Source organism: Anabrus simplex, chromosome 3, assembly GCF_040414725.1.
Source record: "Anabrus simplex isolate iqAnaSimp1 chromosome 3, ASM4041472v1, whole genome shotgun sequence".
Lineage (NCBI taxonomy): Eukaryota > Metazoa > Arthropoda > Insecta > Orthoptera > Tettigoniidae > Anabrus > Anabrus simplex.
In genome coordinates, this window is record NC_090267.1 from 107,063,781 (window position 1) to 107,087,330 (window position 23,550).

Genomic DNA, 23,550 nt, shown 5'->3' on the forward strand with positions numbered 1-23,550 from the left:
AGGCGATAAAATTCACAGGTGCAATAAGTGCGCACAAACATTTACCCCTACCGCACAAACTGACTCACTTAGGAGAGAAACTCCACAGTTGCATAAAATGTGGTGAGACATTCACTGATTTATTGCTAAAATGGCGGACGACACGGAAGCTCGTGTAGAAGATGCTCTACAATACCTAACAGATATCGCGGAAACAGGAGGTTATATGAAGAAAGAAAAGAAGGAGGAAATCCTAAAAGCGGTGAGTGTACTGAGAAATTACATCACTGTGCAGAAAAAGGCTCAAAAATCAAAAAACAATGATGAAAACATGCCATCCATGGAGGTTAAGGGAACACAAACAGAGAGCTTACAAGAGAAGAACGGCAACTGCGTAGCAGGACAAGTGGCGCCATCTAGCGACCAAGAACGAGAGTTAACGAGCCACTCAGCACACGCTGCCACCTACCGAAGAAACGGCAGATGATCTGGATCCCGAGCTACATCAATCACTAGAATACAAAATTACCGAAAAAGTCAACAATCAAATGAGAACAATGATAGAAGACATCACACACAATATCAAAAATATGATTAAAGAGGAAATGGCAGCTACAAAACAGCAGAACCCTGAACCACAGGAATTTTTTAAGAATAAATAGAACGACATCATACGAGAGAGAATCAACCACCTCACGGAGGAGAGTAGTGGAAGGGGAAACCACTCCACCCGGAAGCAAGAACAACAGCCGTATGCAGAAGTGCCACATAAACACCAAGAACAAAATCAGACAATGGATGGAGAAGAGGAAAAATGGACAAGACAAATCCACAAAAGGCACAGACGCTTGGAGAGACAGCAACAAACCATGAACGGTACAGGAGCGAAGGACGATGACTTACAAGCAGAAGAAAAGAGGGCCTGGCTGTATGTGGGAAGACTAAAACAGGAGACAACGAAAGACGCCGTAAAAAGATTCCTAGCCAAAAAGGGAATCGCAGAGAATGTTACTTCCGAAGAGATAGAAACAAGATACAGCACCAAAGCTTTCAAGGTAAGAATACCTTTCAGCTTCCTTGAAAGTGCAAACAAGAGGGAATTCTAGCCAACAGGAGTAACAGACGCTACCGTTTTATTCAGTCTTTTCAAAGAGAAACAGGGCGATCACTTGAATAAAACAACTCAGAAGCTCTCGGAAATTACAAGACTTGAAAAAAATGATGGGAGAAGAAGGATGAAATTAATGTTATGGAATGTAGAAGGATTAAAGAGCACAGCATGCATAGCTCCACCAGACTTTCTTGAAGGATAACGCAGCTATATTCACGGAAACCTTTCTCACAGACCATTGGCAGCACCCGGAATACTATAGCATACACCTGCTTGCGAAACAAGGAGAAAGAGGAGGACCCCAAAGAGGAATAACAGTCCATCTTAAACCGTGGATAACACCAATTGTATCGACATCAGAGCAGAATCACTCCATTCTAATAGAGACAAAATACATCACAATATTAGCAACCTACTTTCAACCAAATGCAACGGCTATAGATATAATAGACGAATTGGGCCAACAAATAACACAGAGCAAGAAAGACATCCCTCTAGTTATTGCAGGGGATTTAAATTGTCAGTTGGACATACCAAATCACAAAACAAAATTAGTAATAGATTCACTGCAAGAAGAAGGTTCCAACCTGCTAAACGACACCAATGTCCCTACATATATTTGCTACAACGGCAAAAGCACTATAGACATCGCCCTCATAAGAGGAGAAATAAAAGGGGATATCAATCCACTTTGGTGCGCGTACCACACGCCAATAAGAAAACACATTCCAATGAGCATCGACATACAAAGTGAATGGAAGGCAAAGAAAAAACAAGAAACGAGACCACTCTCAAGGAGATTGGATATTAGAAAAGTGGAAGAATGCCAAGAACAGATGGAACAAATCAAAACACTAATCGACAACTCAAATGTAGAGGAAGCTGTGCATGAACTGGAGAAACTCTTAACACAAGCAGCCAGCCCCAGGAAAGTGCGAACAGCAAAAGCATGGTTCGAACAAGAGTGCTTCCTATTAAGGAAAGAGGTGCTTCAAGCTCTACACCGACTAAAATCGGACATCGAGAATCATACATTCCTTCAGACATACGCCGAGAAAACAAGATGCTACAAAACACTAACACGGGAGAAGAAAACGGCATACAGGGAAGAAGATAGAAGAAGAATAGTTGAGGAAGCCAGGAGAGACCCATTCATAGCAATTCGCCCTCGAAAGCAGGTACAGACCCACTATATCAGCATGGAGGAATGGACGAGACATTTCAAAGACACCCTCAGCAAAGAAGGAAGAGAAGGAACACCGAAAACCAACCAAGTGCATACAACGCATGAGACGGCAGCATGGTCTCCACTTACTACAACTGAGGTTCAAAACATTACTGAATCCACAAAAAAGAAAAAAGCTGCAGGACCGGATATGATATACAATGAATACCTGAAAGACACAACTCATCTACTAGCTCCAATTTGGACGAAACTTTACAATAAATGCATAGAAACAGCCAAAATCCCAGATCAGTGGAGACAATCAATAGTAAAGGTAATTTTCAAAGGGAAAGGAGACCCGAAGGACACAAATAAATACAGAGGAATAGCCCTGGAAAACAATCCTTTTAAGGTATTCACAAAAATAATCACAGAAAGAATAAGGGACACAGTAGAAGAGCACCTCCCAGAATCTCAATTCAGGTTTAGGAGAGGAAGATCCACTCTCGCAGTGGTGGAACTACTGCTAAATAACATATGGGAAGCCATCGAAAAGAAGGAAAAATACTGTACAGTCTTTATAGACTTCACAAAAGCCTTTGATCTCCTGGACCGAGCATTAGTATAAAGGAAGCTCGAGGAAATTCTAGGAAGAGACAGCGACTGGACAAGAATCATAAACTCCATAAATGAATAGAACAAGATAAGAATCTTGGACAGCCTAGACCTTTCAGAACCAATAATTCAAACAAATGGTGTACTCCAAGGGGACCCACTAAGCTCTCTGCTGTTCATCCTGGCAGCGAAGGACATTATGGAAACTGCACAAAATGAAGATGTAGCAGCATACGCCTATGCGGATGATATTGTGATTGGCTCAAAAAGCTTAAAGAAACTGCAGAACACTATAGACGAAGTGGGAAAATGGTGCATTGAACACAAGTTCGTAATTAACACTGAGAAAACTGAAATGATGGTGTTCAGATCAGGAGGGCAAATACCAAAATCGACAAGAATCAACTTAGAAGGGAAAATAATATCTATCACCAAAGAATACAAATATCTAGGGATAACACTCCAGCCGTCTGAAAAATGCTTCACTACACACAATAGAGAAAGCGACACAAGCAATTAGGATGCTAAAAGGTTTGTTTTTTCCACCTATTCAATGCATATAAATTTTATAAATTAGGAATTTATTACTGATTCCACTTGAGACATGTTTCGCCCTTCATTGAGGGCATCATCAGTCAAAATATCACCACAAGGTAAAAAATCAGGTAACTGGTTAGTAGTTGACATGTACAAATTAATACATATTATTAATACAACTACAAAAATTAAGTATGGGAAATAGTTGTACAAAAGTGATGGTTGAACATATAGGTTTATAGATGAAAAGTCAGCACCAATGCCTAAAATTAACATAGTAGAGTTCGGCAGTGGTGCTCTGGAGAAACAGTTGACGCAATCATAGGAAAATAAAAAGTTTAAAAATATTTACATTATAACAATTAAGGGAGAAAAGGTGTAGTGTTCGGCGTCAATGTTTGTAACCAAAAATTAACGTCAAAGGTTGGTAACTATACAGTATTTACATTGTTCAATTGAACAGTTGAGATAAAGTTTTAAAAATATTTACATTATAACATTCAGCGTAAATGTTTGTAATAAAAACTAATGTCAATGGTTGGTAACTATATAGTAATTACATTATCTAATTGAATAGTTGAGAATTTACAATTATATACATAATTATACAAGAGCAGCTGGTGCGCAAGGATAAAAAATTTCAGTACCGAGTGCGTCCTGATGTTTTAGAGGTTGGAAGAAGGAATTAGCATTGACATTTCAGAAATATGTAGAGCAGTTTATTTTAGTTAAAATCACCGGGGGTAGGGAAATATTTCATAGCCAAGTGAGGTTTTTTAGGCATCAAGCTGAAAGTTTTCCAGTTGCAGCGCCGAGATCGGTACGGAGACTGGTCAGTGTGGATGGAGATTCATGGGTATTCCGTGCGTTTGAACGGCAACAATGGTGACAGTTATTAGTGGGTAATTGCTAATTAGGAAAATGTTAGAATAAGCGAAAGTTTCAACCCGCAACATTTTCCTAATTAGCAATTACCCACTAATAACTGTCACCGTTGTTGCCGTTCAAACGCACGGAATACCCCTGAATCTCCATCCACACTGACCAGTCTCCGTACCGATCTCGGCGCTGCAACTGGAAAACTTTCAGCTTGATGCCTAAAAAACCTCATTTGGCTATGAAATATTTCCCTACCCCCGGTGATTTTAACTAAAATAAACTGCTCTACATATTTCTGAAATGTCAATGCTAATTCCTTCTTCCAACCTCTAAAACATCAGGACGCACTTGGTACTGAAATTTTTTATCCTTGCGCACCAGCTGCTCTTGTGTAATTACGTATATAATTGTAAATTCTCAACTATTCAATTAGATAATGTAATTACTATATAGTTACCAACCATTGACATTAGTTTTTATTACAAACATTTACGCTGAATGTTATAATGTAAATATTTTTAAAACTTTATCTCAACTGTTCAACTGAACAATGTAAATACTGTATAGTTACCAACCTTTGACATTAATTTTTGGTTACAAACATTGATGCCGAACACTACACCTTTTCTCCCTTAATTGTTATAATGTAAATATTTTTAAACTTTTTATTTTCCTATGATTGCGTCAACTGTTTCTCCAGAGCACCACTGCCGAACTCTACTATGTTAATTTTAGGCATTGGTGCTGACTTTTCATCTATAAACCTATATGTTCAACCATCACTTTTGTACAACTATTTCCCATACTTAATTTTTGTAGTTGTATTAATAATATGTATTAATTTGTACATGTCAACTACTAACCAGTTACCTGATTTTTTACCTTGTGGTGATATTTTGACTGATGATGCCCTCAATGAAGGGCGAAACATGTCTCAAGTGGAATCAATAATAAATTCCTAATTTTTAAAATTTATATGTATTGAATAGGTGGAAAAAACAAACCTTTTAGCATCCTACATTCAGTATCTTCAATACGGATAACAATGATTTTTATCACTTGCAACAAGCAATTAGAGCGATAAATGAAATAAGCTTCATCAGAACACTAAATCTTGACAAAACAATGGCGCTCTTCAAATCGAAAATCGTTCCAATACTCACGTATGGGATTGAAATTATATGGGCACACCTGAATGAAAAGAACTTAGCAACACTGGAAAGAGTTAAAGCAACATACATCAAAAGAGCAATCGGAGTGGCAAAAACAACAAGATCCAGATTAGTCTACCTTCTCGCACGGGAAACTTTCCTTATAGAGGATTTAAGGACAATGTACTCCCTACCTAACACAACGGCATCGGAGAACCTACTAGGAATACTAATAAGGAAAAGAGAAGAAGTAACCACGGAATTCTATGGAACTGGGGCCATGATCGATCGTTCATAGACAGCAGCAAATTTTGAGGCGAGGCACGTGTTTACAAGACTTGCAGTACATGGATTCCACCATGTCATTTGCGAAAACACAACATACCATGAACCGTCAAACTCATGCAAGTGTACATTATGTGGACAGTTATGTGAACGATATCACTTAGAATTCTGCAACAAGAGGACTAGATCAATCAGAGATGAAAACATGTCCAAAATCCCTAAGATTAGTATTGAATTCACAGTTTTTGGGGTTGCTAAGCTGACTGGTAACAGTCTAAGTGACAATTTAAATTGTGTACATCATACCTGTAGTGCGATTAATAAATACAGAGTTATTCCCAGATAATCTAGGCTTGTACAAGGATAAATTTTAACGTGAAACCAAATAAATTTAAAAGTTAAAATTAAACATATAACAATAATTGTAAAGCTACAAAAGAGTTGATAAAATTTCAATCAAAATCATAATAAAGAATACTCCAAAAATTCACTTCAAACAGAATTAGCAGGTAATACAAATCCTAAAAGTAAACATTTAAAAAAATGTACCCGGGCAGCGCCAGGCACTACAACTAGTACGAAGATAAAGCTGGAATTCAAGACGACAAACTGGGGCAAATATTTATTTATAGAAAGAGGAGTTAGGGACTGGAATAATTTTCCAAACGAGGTGTTTGATAAATTTCCAATTTGTTTGAAATGATTTAAGAAAAGACTAGGTAAACAACTGATAGGGAATCTACCCCCTGGGCAACAGTGCTAAATGCAGATCAGTGGTGATTGATTGATTTGATTCATGAGCAATTTAAGGCATAACAACTACAGTTTATGCAATTTTATTTTATTTTTTTTCCTTTTTTATTACCATTTTACTGAATCTCCTTTATTATTTTCAGTGCACTAGTGGCATAACATATATATACAGATGCTTTGGCTACATTGCTAATCTGCAACAGTTTAAATATGAACTTCTCTTGCACAAACTTATTACAAGCCACTGTGTGAGCTATTTGCTTTACATCGCACCAACACAGATAGGTCTTATGGTGACGATGGGATAGGAAAGGCCTAGGACTGGAAAGGAAGCAGCCGTAGCCTGGTGTGAAAATGGGAAACCACTGAAAACCATCTTCAGGGCTGCCGACAGTGGGGTTCAAACCTACTATATCCTGGATGCAAGCTCATAGCTGCGCGCCCCTTACTGCATGGCCAACTCGCCCGGTGTAACTTCTTGTTCCTTTGTCAACATGAGCTCACAATCTTCATTAACATCATCACAGGGATTCACACACTGACAAGTAAAATGATTACATGATTGCCTTCCCAGTGCATGTTTCACTTATGATTTCTTAAATGGCTTAAGAGACCAATTCTAGAATGACAAACTACAATGCTGGCACGCCCAGTCGAGCATGTGCTCCACACGATTGAATGCAGTAGTCAGTTCTTCTCTGAATTTCTTGTAATTTTTTTTACAAACTCTTTTTATTCGGACTTACGCCATCACTGCTGTTGTTCAAATTGATGTGGGCACCCCATGGACAATGCATCAGCATAATGGCTGATAAGATGCTTCATCATGTATATAACTATCATCAGCCTCCTCCTATCCCTTTCTTTGTGTATTTACCACATTGCTCTCCCTCTCCTAGAATACCGACTTTCCCTTTAGCCATAAACAACCTATTACAATAATTTCCAACAAATATCCGTAACACTTGATTCATATCTTTGCAGCCACACAAGATGCAATAAGTACTTAAGTAATAATGTTATTGGTTTTAGTTTCTACTAACTACTTTTACAGATTTTGGAGATACCAAAGTGTTAGTATTTTGTTCTGTGAGAGTTCATTTACATGCCAATAAATCTACAGACATGAGTCTGGCATCCTTCAAATACCACCAGACTGAACCAGCTCCAAATCTGCAAGCTTGGAGTCAGAAGTCCAGTGCTCTACTCAGTCTGGCAATAAGAATTTTCGGCGAACTATGTCAGTATCTAGCTCCTTGAGTCACTGACAAGGAATATTCTTCTTCTACCATTTCTCCCACACCTGTGGGGTCACATGTGTGAACTGTGGTGCACAATGGGGTTTTGGTCCTGTCTTATGGCTGGATGCCCTTCCTGACACTGATCCTATGTGGAGGGATGTAATCACAATTGTGTGTGTCTGTGGTGGTTGGTAGTATGGTATGTTGACTGACAAGGCATATCAACAGTACCTTAATCCATTTTCATGCCAAAGTGAACAAGCCAACCTACCTAAATATTCTTGCTGCTTTTGTACCAAATCTCTCCAATACGATGTTCTCTAAAGTTGTCCAACTGAGTTGTACAAATGCTTCCTTCACATTGACACTGTACTGGCCACCTCCCCCACTGTCACCCACTCTCATTACAAAGCGACTTGAGTCCTCATCCGCTGAAAGATTTTAACAGGCATTTTAATATAAGCATGGCCTAAATTTGCTGAGTTTGTACAGCATCTGGATAACTGGTGCTGTACTATGGTGATTTTGAAGTATGATAATAAGTACTGTACAATAAAACATTAAAAAATGAAAAATTAATATTCAATTTATACATTAACACAATTTCACAACTGATTTTTGGTCTAATATTGAGATAAAATAGAAAGAAAAAAAATCTTTAATGATACAGTATTATGGGACTGAAACATCTGGAAATGTACTGGACCTTGCAGGTGCAAGATTACTCTTTCAAAGTAACATATATTACTACTGAAGAGTAAATGCATCATTCAAATATTTTCTCTAGTTTAGATACTTCTTTGCTGCTAAAAACACAGTGTACTGAAGATGAGTATACAAGAGAGAAAATACTGAAAAGCAAACAATATAGAGAAAGGTACCATATTACTGGATTTGTCACTACTTTGTTCCTTTCCATTAACTATATTCATAAAACAAATATTCAAAAGAAAATGTTGAGTGAGCAGTTATATCATAGTTATGTCCACGTCCCCAAAAACGCTTCTTAGGTTGTTCAGTCATACTTGTTTATCAATTGTTGTTTTAATTTATTCTATTTCAGAGTTCCTTATACAACCCGATATAAACTCAAGTAATTCTTAGCATTTCTTCTCATTCACATACACCTGTCTTGATATATTTTATGAAGGGATCATGTAGAAAAATATTAAATAGCAGTATCACTGATGTAGTTGCAGATCATTACTGTTATCTGGCATTAGCAGGTCTGAACTAAGGGGGGAGATTCTTGACACAATGAAAAATGAGGCATATTTTTAGGAGTTAGTGAAACTAAACTTCTTAACCCATTCAAAATGATAATAACATCAACCAGGCAGATATCAAACCTTAAATTATTTATTCAGTGATTGCTTTCCTAAATCTGTCTTCTGCATTTAAGTCCTCTTTCTTTCCCTTACGTACAAAAGTGCAAAGAACTATGGCTGTAAAATAGTGGAAGTCTTCAAAGTAGTTGCTTTGAGTTTAAAGTACAAATAAAGCAGAAAGGCATTTTTCCAGTGCTAAGGATGAAAATTTAAATATTCAAGTTTTTCTCCATGTGCCACAAGAAAGAGTGGGCATTACAACATTTGAATATTACAGAATCAGTATAGAAGCACAACTGACAAGTGAAAGAGAAGAATGCTTGCAACTTCTGGGTTAGTTTGATGCTGAAAGCTACCAACGTTTTTTCCCCCTGTAGTAGTCATACTGTACTTTCCGTCATGGGGACACTGTCATATGCCTTTTCAATGTCAATGAATGTCATCACCATATCATTCCCATATTCCCATTGTTTTGAAATACTTTGAAAGTGTTGATATTAACAGATTCTACTAGTCTTTTCCTCCTCACATCACAATTTATGTTTGATTCCCATTCAATAAGGATACTGCCTTGACTTCTAAAAAGGCAAATTAATTGAATTTTTCAGGTAATTTCTTTCTCCAAATTCCACTGACACTTTCAGAAATAGCTCATACTTTATTCTGCAAGCTAATTATAATTGTTAGAGCCCGGAAGTAAAGCATTTATTTTTGGTTAAAATAGGCAGGCAAAAAGGCACTTGAAATACTGAAAATAGGCAATACTGTAATTAAAATAGGCATTTGTTAGGAGTGAAAGCAAAGAGGAATCTCACTCATTATTAATGAAAATATGTATTTTAAATACTCATTCATTTCTTTATTATCAATTTATCACATAATTAGCGTACTTACTCTTATTTTCCTTGGTTACAAGCAACAACAAGGTACCTTTTCAAAGTATCAACTGTCATAGACAGACACTTGTCAGAAAGATTGTTTTTCATCACGGAAAAGGAATGTTCTACTTCCACTGAAGTGATTGGCGCAAATTTGAAACAAGCTATTTCGGAAGGACTCATGCCAGTTAAAACAGAATTTTCACCTTCCAAAACATCACGAATGTTCTTCATTTTTTCAATGTCCACATTGGCACTCAGAACACGTTTACACTTTTCACTAACACTGATTCCTTTTTCTCCTGGTGCTTGCAGCAGTTGATTTACTGCATCTTCGAAGATTGCTATAGATGATACCAGCAAATCATCTCTTTTCTCCAACTTCAAGATTGCTTCCAGAATCACACTATAATGTGCTGTTATAAATTCCAGATCATTGCTGAGCTCTCCATGGTCCAACAACTTTTTTACCTCGCAAACTGAAGCAACTTCGTCTACTGATATGGCATAAAGTACTTCACGTATCTTGTCCAAATTATTGCTGTAATACATGACTGCTGAGATCTAGGTTCCCCGTCTGGTGAGAACTGGCTGTGGAGGTAAACCCGGATTCGGGAGGGTGATTTTAGGAAGATTGTCTTGGTATTCGAAACTAACTTATCCACGTGAGGATACAAACTTCTTATCTCTACAGCAATTCTGTGCAGTCCATGGGCTAGACATGTGAGGTGGAGCATTTTAGGAAAGAGAACTTTCAAGGCTGTAGCTACTTTTTTCATGTAAGGTGCCGCATCTGTGACAAAAAGTAGGACATCATCATGCTGTATTCCATCCGTCCAGAGTAACATTAATGAATTTGTGAACAACTGTGCCACTGTGGAACCATTTGCTCTCTCCATCTCTTCTGTCGTCAAAAGAAATACTGATGATAGGTCAGTTTGCTTTGCTTCCATAGTTCCAATGATGACGTTGGCCATGTAACGTCCCATTGCATCCGTAGTTTCATCAATGGAGATCCAGATCTTCTTTTCTGCAACTCTGCTTCGAATCCTCTGCAGGATCTCTTCAAAGGAGATATTCAAATATGTTTTTCTTAATGTGGATTCTGATGGAACTTCTTCTTTAGTGTACTTCTGCAGAAACGTCCTGAGGGATTGATTTTCCAGTTTCCAGAATGGAATTCCGGAGTCCTAGAAAGCTTTCTGCAGGGAAAACTGAGATTGCCCACTGGATGTTGTAACTGCTGTTGATATTAAATTGATCTTAGGGCCAACAATATTTAACCTAGACTTATGTTTCATTGTTGCAAAATGTTGAGTTATAAAGTACTTTTTTTTTGTGATTAACAGATTTTTCACAGATTTTGCATAAGAGTATAGCTCCATCAGTAGAAAGTATCCGAACCGAATTCGCGAACATAGCCATATAATTTACCACGCAACGATGAAAATTTCGGCATGATAAATAAGTCAGTGTGAACACCCGAGTTGCCTTTAACAAATTCAACAGTAGACTAACAGCTTCTTTTATGTCTGACCTGTTAGACAGAAGTGATTTCCTTCCTTCCTTTGCATTATCTTATCATTTCAAAATCGGGAAAACCAGTTAATTACGCACTGTCACAGCATAAGTGGCGTGAGAAAGGAGAAGAGACATACTTCCCTCATCCTCTCTCTTTCCTGGTATTCATTATGCTTGTGCATTCCTTTCACTAATGAAGGTTCTGCTTTTTACACAGGTTAAATGAATGGGTTGAGAAAATAAGCTTTCGAATGCCTGAAAACAAATAAACGATTTACAGGGAACAATATTCTAAATAGATATTTATGACGGCAATGAGTAATTTAATTTGTGCCACTTTTTGTCTTTGATGTACGGAAATTCATTATGTGCTTTTTAAAATGTGTAAATCGCAGAAAAAAATTGCATAACGATCAAAAAAAGGCAAAAAAAGGCTTCAAATCTTAAAATAGGCAATGGAAGCCAAAATAGGCAAAAAAGGCAAAATAAAAATTGTTTCTACACTTCCTAAATACATGAAAACATATTTATCTCCATCTGATTCTTCAATATATCCAGTCAGATAAAAAAAGACATTTTGCCTAAATTCCAGGCTGTAATAATCATCTTCTTAGTGTATGTAGCTTTTCAAAAAATATTCAACTTACCAGACTGTTTATGAAGGAATAAACTCCAAAATTTATTTAGCAGCTATTATTCATTTGCTGATTTGATTAATTTGTTACACCAGATATTTCATTCTGTTACATGCCAGCCCCGTGGTAGCCCCTATCGGTACTTTCAGGAAGGGGTTAGTGCCTCAGACGACCTGGGATCTCCCAACTGGCTTGTGGGGTGGGGCTGGCCTTTCCGTGTATTATTCTCGTCACCCGTCATACCTGTGAGTTTCTTAGAGATTCAACGGGAATGATCTGCCTCTAGCCACCTTGCAAAAATTCTGGCTCAAATCACCTGAGCTATAAAAAGGGAGGCTAGCCGTGGACAGTCGGTCAGAGTTGGGCTCTGTGGTGGATCAGGTGTCAATGTTAGACTCACATGCAGGGAACAACTAAACAGCTCAACAGTAGTCAACAGCAGGACAGTACTCACAACAGCGAACATTAACGCAGGTCCATTTACCCTCACGCTCACGATAGCGGCTTCCCTCGCTAACTCACGCCGAGCTTCAAGTCCACAGAAATACACCAACACACAGCACAGTATTCCGTTCCATTGTCTCTCCAACACTACAACAAGAGCTCCTCGTTCAGACCTCGGTGGGACACTAGCGACAGCCAACACATCAGTTGCCCTCAGCCCAGTCACTGAACCTCAAGACACTGAGTCTCACAGTGACTCCAACATAATGAACTTTCACCCCATCAAAGCAGTATTTAAAACTCTTTGTGAAACTCACAAACTGGCTTTTCACCCCATTTATCATCATACCTGTGGTAATATATACACCATTAAGATGACACTGTTTTCTTAATAGCTCTTTTGTTTATTTTATAGACATGTTTGTTCAATTATTGTTCTCTTTGGTGTCTTGTAATGTTTAATGAAGTCCTGTACATCACATCTTCGCTTATTAAAGCCTATATTGTGCTGAGGAAGACTTTTATTTATTTATGTCAATTTCATAAGCAAAATCTCTACAATGGAAAGATATTTGAGGCCTGAAAGGTTTGATGTCGAACCCTCATCAAATGTTGCTGAAGGAAAGTGGCTACATTGGAAGTAAACATTTCTAAACTTTTTAAGCGGTGTTTCTTTCTAATAGAACAGAATAAAGTAAGTTACAACTTTTAATAAATTACATGGCTTCAAATGTCTATTAATACATTAGTGATACTAAAAAGTATTCAGATGCTATAACTATCTTAGACTCTTTCTAGGTTAAATCTTCAAGTGAGATTTATGCCAGGCAACATCTAGACATCAACAAATCAAAGAGTATAATTTTAAAAAGATATCAGGAACAGGATAGTACATTAGAGAAAGAATTTGTAAAACACCTCCTACACGGGTGTGGTGTACAAGCGCTCGCCATCTCCCTCTGTCTTCATACATCTTCTGTTCCAGTACATCCTCCCAATTGTGTCCCCTCTCCTCCACATCTGATCTTACAGTCTCTATCCAACGTTTTCTTGGTCTTCCCTGTGGTCTTCTTCCTATGAGATTAAGGTCAAAATATTTTCTGGCAGGTCTTTCTCTGTTCATTCCCATTGTGTGTCCATACCAATGATGTCTGTGTTTCTTTATGACAGTAGTAATAGGAACCTCGATACCAGCCACTTTCATCGGGCGAGTTGGCCGTGCGCGTAGAGGCGCGGAGCTGTGAGCTTGCATCCGGGAGATAGTAGGTTCGAATCCCACTATCGGCAGCCCTGAAAATGGTTTTCCGTGGTTTCCCATTTTCACACCAGGAAAATGCTGGGGCTGTACCTTAATTAAGGCCACGGCCGCTTCCTTCCAACTCCTAGGCCTTTCCTATCCCATCGTCGCCATAAGACCTATCTGTGTCGGTGCGACGTAAAGCAACAAAAAAAACAGCCACTTTCCTATTCGCTTCAGTTCTGATCTTGTCCTGTCTGGTAGTTTGGTTCATGGTTCTAATGAATCTCATTTCAGTTGCTTGGATTCTACTGAAGCCTTTGTTTAGTAGGGTACATGTCTCTACACCGTACGTGAGGACTGATACAAAGTAAGTGTGGTACATGATTGTTTTTGCTTTCTGTGGTATTTTGCAGTCCCAGAGAAGATTCCCCTATTGATGGTCATTTCCACTTCAGTCCAAAATTTTTGAATGTATTGTTCCATTCGTTTAGTTTTTCCTGAACTTCAGCTTCTGTCTCTCCCCATAAAAGCATATCATCAGGAAATACCAGGGCTTTTGGTTCACTGTCCAATTTCTTGACAGATTTTATGACCTTGTCCATTACTATTACGAACAGGAGTGGTGATAGGGCACTTTCTTGTTGGACACCTCTCTATGTTTCAAACCATCTGCCTATCTGGACACAGCTGCACTTCTGGTATAGCATCTTGACTTTGGCAATTAGTACTTTGGCACCTCTAGGTCTTCCAGACATTCCCATATCTTGTTTCAAAGAACACTATAATAAGATTTCTTCCCAATTCCCAGTACTTTTCTGCCAGCATTTTTACTGCAAAGATAAGATCCACAGTACTTTGACCTTTCCGGAACCCGTGTTGTTCTTGAGAGAGAGAGAGAGAGAGAGAGAGAGAGGGGGGGGGATCAGAGATGAAATGAAGAAGTACTTCAACGTGCTGTTAAATGGAGATGTGGGCAACACCACCACCAATGACTGTAGTATAGGTGAGGCCAAAAACAACAAATACCCATTAACATGGCTTGAGGTAGAAACAGCACGCGAGCCTTTGGTTGTGGCATCATACGCAATCATTAACCCGGCTCAAGGGAGGGAGAGTCACCTTCCCTGTTCTCCACTTGAGTAATTCTTGCCTGGCACATCCACTCTGTGGGGGTGGGCATCCTCCACATCAGTAAGCCGGTGTGAAAGGATGGCTAAGTTCAGACAGGGACCCAGCCCCACGGGGTACAACGTGGAACCCATACCCAGGGTTACAGGCGAAGACCTCAACGGCATCTTTGGCAGAGAAAGAGACCTTCGGATTGGCAGAGATGGCAGATGAGGCAACCCATTGTCCCTGGGGATAATTAGAAGAGGTCATTACTGCCTTGTGGAGAAGAGGGATCTTCAAAGGCTAAGGGAGTAAACCCCGAAAGAAAATCCTCACCTGTGTTAGGCCTAGCAAGTGAACAGTTGAGTATGAATATACTGCTTTCAAACCTAAAACAAGCCTCGGATGGAAGAAATTTTCTTTCCTAACACAGCTAGCACAGACCAATGGGTCCTGGTGCCTTTATCATTTTCATACATAATTCATCCATTGTTGCTGTTTTTCCACTTTCAGTTATTTGACTGCTGTTTTCACCTCTTCCACTGTGATATTCTCGGCTTCTGACTCCTCTCATATTCCTTCTCACATTCAGAAGTTTGTTAACAGACTCTTTCCATCTTTTCCTTATTGCCTCTGGTTGATTTATTATATTCTCATTTTTCTCCTGCATTGTGTAGACCTTTTCTTTTCTCTTTTTCTTACAAGTCAATATTCTTTAACCACTATCTGCATCCTCTTGAACTTTCGTGGGAATCCTTCCAACTTCTCTTCATGCACTACTGTACCTTCTCGCATCTCAATATGCTTTCTTCATATTTTAATTCTTTTTACCTCTATTTCTCTCTTTACATGCTTCCTTCTTGTCACTCACTGCTTTCTTTACCCAGTCATTTCACCAATGAGTTTCCTTATCCTTGACTCATGTTGACTCGATATTTTACCACAAGTGCTCGCTGCACGGCTTACAAATTCATTCTTGAATACATCTCATTCTACTTACAAATTCTCCACCTCTGTTCTGGGTTAGTATTGTTTCAAATTACCTGGAATTTATACTTTAATTTTTATTTTTTCTCTCTCTTTTTTCTTTCATTCTCACTATTTTTCCACTTTCATTAATTGCTACCCCTACTCTATGAACACCATCAAAAGTTACTTCTTACATCTAACAACTGTCTGTGATTTACTATTTCCATCAAAAAGCTCATCATTACTGTTTTTGTTCTCCTGTTACTGCAGCTTTATCTTTTTTTTTTGCTATTTGCTTTACGTCGCACCGACACAGATACTGTATGTCTTATGACGACGATGGGATAGGAAAGGCCTAGAAAGTGGAAGGAAGCGGCTGTGGCCTTAATTAAGGTACAGCCCCGGTATTTGCCTGGTGTGAAAATGGGAAACTACAGAAAACCATCTTCAGGGCAGCCGACAATGGGGCTCGAACCCACTATCTCCCGATTACTGGATACCGGCCGCACTTAAGCGACTGCAGCTATCGAGCTCGGTCAGCTTTATCTTGTAATCTTCCTACTATTCTTCTTGAACCATGTATTGCCCAACATTAATCCAATTGTCTCGCAGAAGTCCACCAACTTCCTTCCCTCTTCATTTCTCTTTCCATATCCGAACAGTCCAATTATTTCTTCCAATTCTCTTCTGTCACTTCCCCCACCATAGCAAAGAAGTCACTCATGACTGTTACTTCCACATCAGTAATCAATCCTTCTGATGTCCTCTAGAATTCATCCATATCCTCTTCCATTTTTTGCAGTCTGTAGTGCAGATACTTGAATAAAGTCCTTTACCCTACTTTCCATCCTTAAATGTACATTTGTTTTTCTGTCACATGTACAGTAGTCCAACTCATTGGCAAATTCATCCTAAAGCTTGTGTATTATAACCCCCAAACCATTCTTCGACTCTTATTCTTCCCTCCAATAGAGAGTGTAACCCTTTCTCAACTTTCACTTTTCTTTTCCCTGCCACCTAACCTCATTCAATCCAATTACAGTTATATTTGCCGTCTCCATGAAATAAATCACCTCTTCTGATATTCCAGTCAATGTCATCAGGTTGATTTATGAGCAAATGTAACTTGAAACTGTGATATGATCATTTAAAAGCTTTAGCACTTTCTGTTCTTTCATACGTATAGCATAAAGGCCACAAAATCACAACTGGAGCTAAATCACTCGCAACAATCCCTGCATCAAAAATTGCATTATTGTTTCTCTCACATTCATCACATCACCCAAGTTACAATATTAGCATTTGGATAAAAGCCTGATCCATAAATGTTCAATTCTGACAGTCTGTTAAAAAGGAAGCCATACTTTCCAGTGGTAACTTTGTTAAAGTAACTTAAAAGCTTTTCAACAAATAATGAATGTATTAGTCCTCTAATGACACTTAAGTAAATTGTATAAATTATTCTATATTTATGTTAGCTGCTGTCATTCAATACCTTCAGCAAATGAGTTTGGACTGATGCCAGTTCTTTATCTCTGGTCTTGGTCTTTGCAGCTAAATAGGGTGTGGGGTGTAAGGAGAAATTTAGTAGGTAATAACTTTGTTTTGTGGAATCAAACCTGGGGCAAATGGACAGAAAGCTATGCACCAGATCACTACAGTGGCAGGAAAAACAAACATGGACAATTACAATTATATGACATGAAAAACAAAACAGAGAATACTGAAAATCTGTGATAGAAATGTAAAGAAATATCTTCATCTTATAAGCCAAGCACTATATAGCCATAAGCTGAAATGAACATCAATGCAAAGATTAACAGTATGAGGCACAGATCCACCAGAGTTGTCAAATATTGTTGGTTACAATTACTTGTGATTTTTTTTAATGTAGAGAATATTCAGCATGTGTAATATTAAAATCAAGAAATGCCATTTCATCTCATGAACTGAATACCAGTACAACATAGACAAAGGCTATCAATGAAAAGACACACTGTATCAAAACAGTGCTTTTTTTTTTTTGCTAGTGGCTTTACGTCGCACCGACGAAAATATCAAAACAGTCAGAGGTCAAATTACACTATCTGATCAAAAGTATCCAGACACTACCTTAAACTGAAGACAATGTTTGCTGGTAAAATACTCTCCAATGGTCGACACTAATATGATGGTGGTCAATCTTTTGCTTTTATCACACCCCTGACTCTGTTGGAGATACGTAGGACAGTGAGGTCTGGAACAAAGTCGCTGTCCTAACTCTTCCCACAAGTGTTCTATTGGGTTTATGCTCGGACTCTGGATGGGCCACCAGTCTAGTTGTAGAATATTATTATCCTTAAACCATTAGCTTATATAGCCTGCTTTATGACTCAGAATATTATCATGTTGGTATAAACAATGGTCATCACCGAAATGATTTTCCACAGTAGGCAACACAAAAGCATTCAAAATGTGTTGATGTCCTTCTGTGTTTACAGTCCTACAACAGGGCTGATTCACTGGCATGAGAACAACTTGTATGCTTGTACGATGCATCATTTATGGTTGACTGAGCTCGATAGCTGCAGTCGCTTAAGTGCGGCCAGTATCCAGTATTCGGGAGATAGTAAGTTCGAACCCCACTGTCGGCAGCCCTGAAGATGGTTTTCCGTGGTTTCCCATTTTCACACCAGGCAAATGCTGGGGCTGCACCTTAATTAAGGCCATGGCCGCTTCCTTCCTACTTATAGCCCTTACCTGCCCCATCATCGCCGTAAAACCTATCTGTGTCGGTGCAACGTAAAACCAATAGAAGCATTTACGGTTATTTAGTAGTAGTCTTTTAAGATGTCCGTATACTGTTGATCAGATAGTGTAGATAAGAAATATAAAGAAAGCCTAGTTACCCATAATTTTAATATACTGCTCCAGATACTGGACGAGAGCAGGATGAGTGTTCAGCTTGCGCACTGTATCTCGAAGCTCTGACAGAGGTATAGGGTTTGATGTTGCCACCCAGGGGTCTGTTCGCAAGTACATCTGCCGCAAGAGGAGTCGCATCAGCTCTGCAGCACTTTCATCGATCCTCTTTGAGATTGAAGAAATCATGATCTTATCTCTGTAAACAAATAGTTCCAACATATGCAGCACTACATGTAACAATGAACTTAGGTTATACAGACTATTTTTTTAACTAGACAGAAATTAAGTATTTCAAAATATTTTAAAAACGATTACTAAACAAACTGTATGACAATGAACACACAGTACCATTCACATACTTGCTGGAGGCATGGTAGTCAGAGGTGCATACCCACTAGATTGTCATGAAGGATAGAATCCTGGCCAATGCCAGTAGGGTTTTAAAAATGGAAATGCACATAATGTGGTTTAATTCCAGGTAAAATTGGAGATCCTGTGGCTGTAATAATAATAATAATAATAATAATAATAATAATAATAATAATAATAATCATACTTCTTTTTTTGCGAAAGATTGCGGAAAATCTTTCATGAGACACTCATGAAGAGTCCACACCCCACAAGTGTGTGTGGGATTCTCACCCACTAAAAACCACACACCCATTTTCCCACAATGTTTGTTTCTACCGTGGAACTACTCTCGCATTACTTCAGGGCAGTGTCGTGCTTTTAGTCATTCAGACTTCTTCTTCCTTCATTCATCTTTCACTGATTTTCAAAAGCATCTAGATCCCTCTTCTTCTGGCACAGGATACTTTCCACATATTCTGTCACTATATCTCAAGATGCCCTATTCCTCAGCATAACAAGCACAATATTATCTGGCATACCGGGCGAGTTGGCCGTGCGGTTAGAGGTGCGCGGCTGTGAGCTTGCATCCGGGAGATAGTGGGTTTGAATCTCACTGTCGGCAGCCCTGAAGGTGGTTTTCCGTGATTTCCCATTTTCACACCAGGCAAATGATGGGGCTGTACCTTAATTAAGGCCAATGCAGCTTCCTTCCAACTCCTAAGCCTTTCCTATCCCATCGTCGCCATAAGACTTACCTGTGTCGGTGCGACGTAAAACCACTAGCAAAACAAAAATATCTGACATAGGTACATTAAAAATTAAATAATTGAAAAAGAGGTTCAACCTATTCAATACATAAAAGAAAGGAATGTAGTGGTTAAATTCTTATTTAATAGTGATTAGAAATGGGACCGGTTTCGACCCTAGTCCAGGTCATCGTCAGCCGTTCAAAACATAAAAACAAGAAAAACAATGCACATGAAAAAGAATAAGTGAACTCTGGATCGGTATAAGATGAAATATAAATTGATGATGGGGGTAGAAATTGTGAGTCACTTGAAATAAAACACTACGTAATAATATGAAAGGTAGTACGGCACACGCAATGATAAGTAAAGTCTCTCAATGTTAATGAATAGTGGAGAACGGTCAAATGGGTCAGCTTTCACACACTGTCAGGCACAAAGTCACAACACTATCTAACAACATATGAAGATCCATAAATATTTTGAAGTCGCAGACGAATAGATTTACAGAAGCAAACCGCCAGCTCTCGGTGATCAGCGCGGCACATCCAAGGTCATGCACTGTGGTCTTGAACGGCAAAGTAGAATGGAGAATATCCTGAAGGTCCAGTATTTGCCTCGGTTGCGGGAAGTTAAGTACGTATATATAGATACATACAACGCAATTCAGTATAATTGAATGAGTAATTGTGCTCCTGCTGAGTTCTTGGAAAACAGTCGACTTGAAAAAACAATTGTAAAGAGAAAAAAATGTAGTAAAAAGCGCAATATTGGAAAACAAATGAAAACATATATGCACAGTGCGCTATTTTTTAAATTGAAAAAATTTAGGTCATTTTCTACCGCCAATAACCCACCCTCCTAACCCACCCTAAACTACCCCTCTTTCATTTCCCTATCTTATCCTTCTTCAACACCATTTATCTTCAATTTCCTTTATTCTTCTCTTATTTCACTATCACTCTTCCTCTACCGGTATTAATTCCTTCTACCTTTTCTATTTAAAAAAAAAACCACTACCTTAATTTCGGTTCTCCTCATTCAAATTTTAACTCTTGTCTTGCGCCAACTTCGACTACTTCAATCATGACCTAAATTTTTTCAATTTAAAAAATAGCGCACTGTGCATATATGTTTTCATTTGTTTTCCGATATTGCGCTTTTTACTACATTTTTTCTCTTTACAATTGTTTTTTCTAGTCGACTGTTTTCCAAGAACTCAGCAGGAGCACAATTACTCATTCAATTATACTGAATTGCGTTGTATATTTCTATATATACGTACTTAACTTCCCGCAACCGAGGCAAATACTGGACCTTCAGGATATTCTCCATTCTACTTTGCCGTTCAAGACCACAGCGCATGACCTTGGATGTGCCGCGCTGATCACCGAGAGCTGGCGGTTTGCTTCTGTAAAACTATTCATCTGCGACTTCAAAATATTTATGGATCTTCATATGTTGTGACTTTGTGCCTGACAGAGTGTGAAAGCTGACCCATTTGACCATTCTCCACTATTCATTAACATTGAGAGACTTTACTTATCATTGCGTGTGCCGTACTACCTTTCATAATATTACATACTGTTTTATTTCAAGTGACTCACAATTTCTACCCCCATCATCAATTTATATTTCATCTTATACCGATCCAGAGTTCACTTATTCTTTTTCATGTGCATTGTTTTTCTTGTTTTTTATGTTCTGAACGGCTGACGATGACCTGGACTAGGGTCGAAACCGGTCCCATTTCTAATCACTATTAAATAAGAATTTAACCACTACATTCCTTTCTTTTATGTATTGAATAGGTTGAACCTCTTTTTCAATTATTTAATTTTTAACGTTAATACTTTCAATACGGAACTATGAAATTTTTATCTTTAAATGACATAGGTACTTCGAGTTCAGCTTCCACAATACTTCTTTCTGTCAACCAATGATCACACACGAAAAAAGTATGTAGGACGTCATCTATATCATGACACTAAATGCATTCTGGACTGCTGGCTACGTTCAATTTGTGCAAAAATTTACGGAATTATCCATGCCCTGTTAGAAGCTGAGTAACGTAGTAATTTACACTGACTTAGCAAATGTTATGGGATAGTCACCTAATAGATTGTGGGGCCTCCTCTGGCCCTGCGAACTGCAGTGAGACGCCGTGGAAGTGAGTCGACAAGTCCCTGGTAGTTCTCTGGACGCAGCTGACACCAAATCATTTGCAGAGCGGCCACCAATGCTGGTCTGTTCGTGGGTGCAGGATACATGGCACGGAGCCTGTGTTCCAGGACATCCCAGATATGCTCGATAGGGTTCATATCGGGGCTCCTGGGTGGCCATGGCAGTCGTTGGACCTCCGCTGCATGTTCCTGGAACCACTCCCGGGCGACGTAGGAGTGATGTGGCGGCGTGTTATCATCTTGAAACACTGCAGAACCGTCTGGGTGCTGGAAGGTCAAAAATGGGTGGAGATGATCTCCGAGCAGCTCAACATACTGCGTACCATTCAAAGTCTCTTGCAGAACAACTAGGGGGCCCATTCAATACCAGGAAAATACACTCCAGATCATAACAGAGACACCAGCGCCCTGGACCACACCTTCAAGGCAGGCGGAATCCATTGCCATACACTGTGCCTCCCACTGGCATGGTGCAGTTGAAATCGTGATTTATCCGACCATATCACGTTACGCCATTGTTCCAGTGTTTATCCCTGGTGACTGGCGACAAATGCGCAATGCTGTGCCCGATGACGTTGGGTTAACAGTGGCACCCGTATATGGCGCCGGCTTCCATACCCCATAGAACCCATGTTCCTATGGATTGTCCACTGGGATACGTGTCTAGCACGGCCTGTGTTGAATTGAGCCGTGATTTGTTGCACGGTTGTCTGTCTGTCACTACTGACAATCCGTCTCAGATGTCGCCGGTCACGGTCATCGAGGGTGGCTGGTCGGCCGGTCGTTCGTCTGTTGTGGACGGTGACACCAGCATTCAACCATTCACGATATACCCTGGACGTGGTTGATCGTGTGAAGCTGAATTCCCGCAGCACTTCTGATATCGCACTTTCCATCCGTTAGGCACTGACCACCATACCCTGTTTGAACGTTGTCAGCTCACGACGACGTTTCATGTTACACCTGTCACATGCACAGCCACTGCTCATAAGGTCTCCTATACAACTGCCGCTGGCACAAGAGGCGTGTGGTGCGCAGACAACACACCTGTGCATCAGTGCTCCACTATCCCATGACATTTGCTCAGTCAGTGTACTTCACCATGAGTCTGTTCAATCCAATAATTTAAACCTGGTATTATTCACTTTGTCCATTTCCCTCGAGGATCACTTTCTCGTCTCTGTTTTCAGCGTTCCATTCAATGGCTGGGGCTAACTTCTTTGTGCATTTCTGTCCAAGTTCTCCTTGAGTATGCCAGATTTCCTGTTGTTCAAAAGCAAGTAAGTCAATAGGCACTACTCCAGCTACGGTAAGGATTGCAGTTTCGGATACCGTACGATATGCACATGCTATTTGCAATGCTGCTCTTCGTTGTACCGCAGCTTTCATTCTCCTATACTTTCCTATCTGCAGTGATTCAGCCCATACCTCAGAGCCATACAGAAGTACTGATTGGACTGTTGACATCAGAAGTCGTCGTTTGCTGGATCTTGGGCCTTTGATATTGCCCATCAGTCGGCTAAGT

General features: G+C 39.3%; 1 protein-coding gene across 1 annotated transcript in view; it reads right to left on the reverse strand.

Moving 5' to 3' along the window:
• The window catches only part of Polr3C (RNA polymerase III subunit C), a 201,321-nt gene that overhangs the window by 84,575 nt on the left and 93,196 nt on the right, over positions 1–23,550 (reverse strand). Inside the window, exons 5-6 of the mRNA XM_067144179.1 lie at positions 18,730–18,941; positions 7,988–8,147 (exon numbers count right to left, since the gene is read on the reverse strand). Of these exons, the coding sequence (XP_067000280.1) occupies positions 7,988–8,147; positions 18,730–18,941 (372 nt within the window). The remainder of the gene's footprint in view (positions 1–7,987; positions 8,148–18,729; positions 18,942–23,550) is intronic.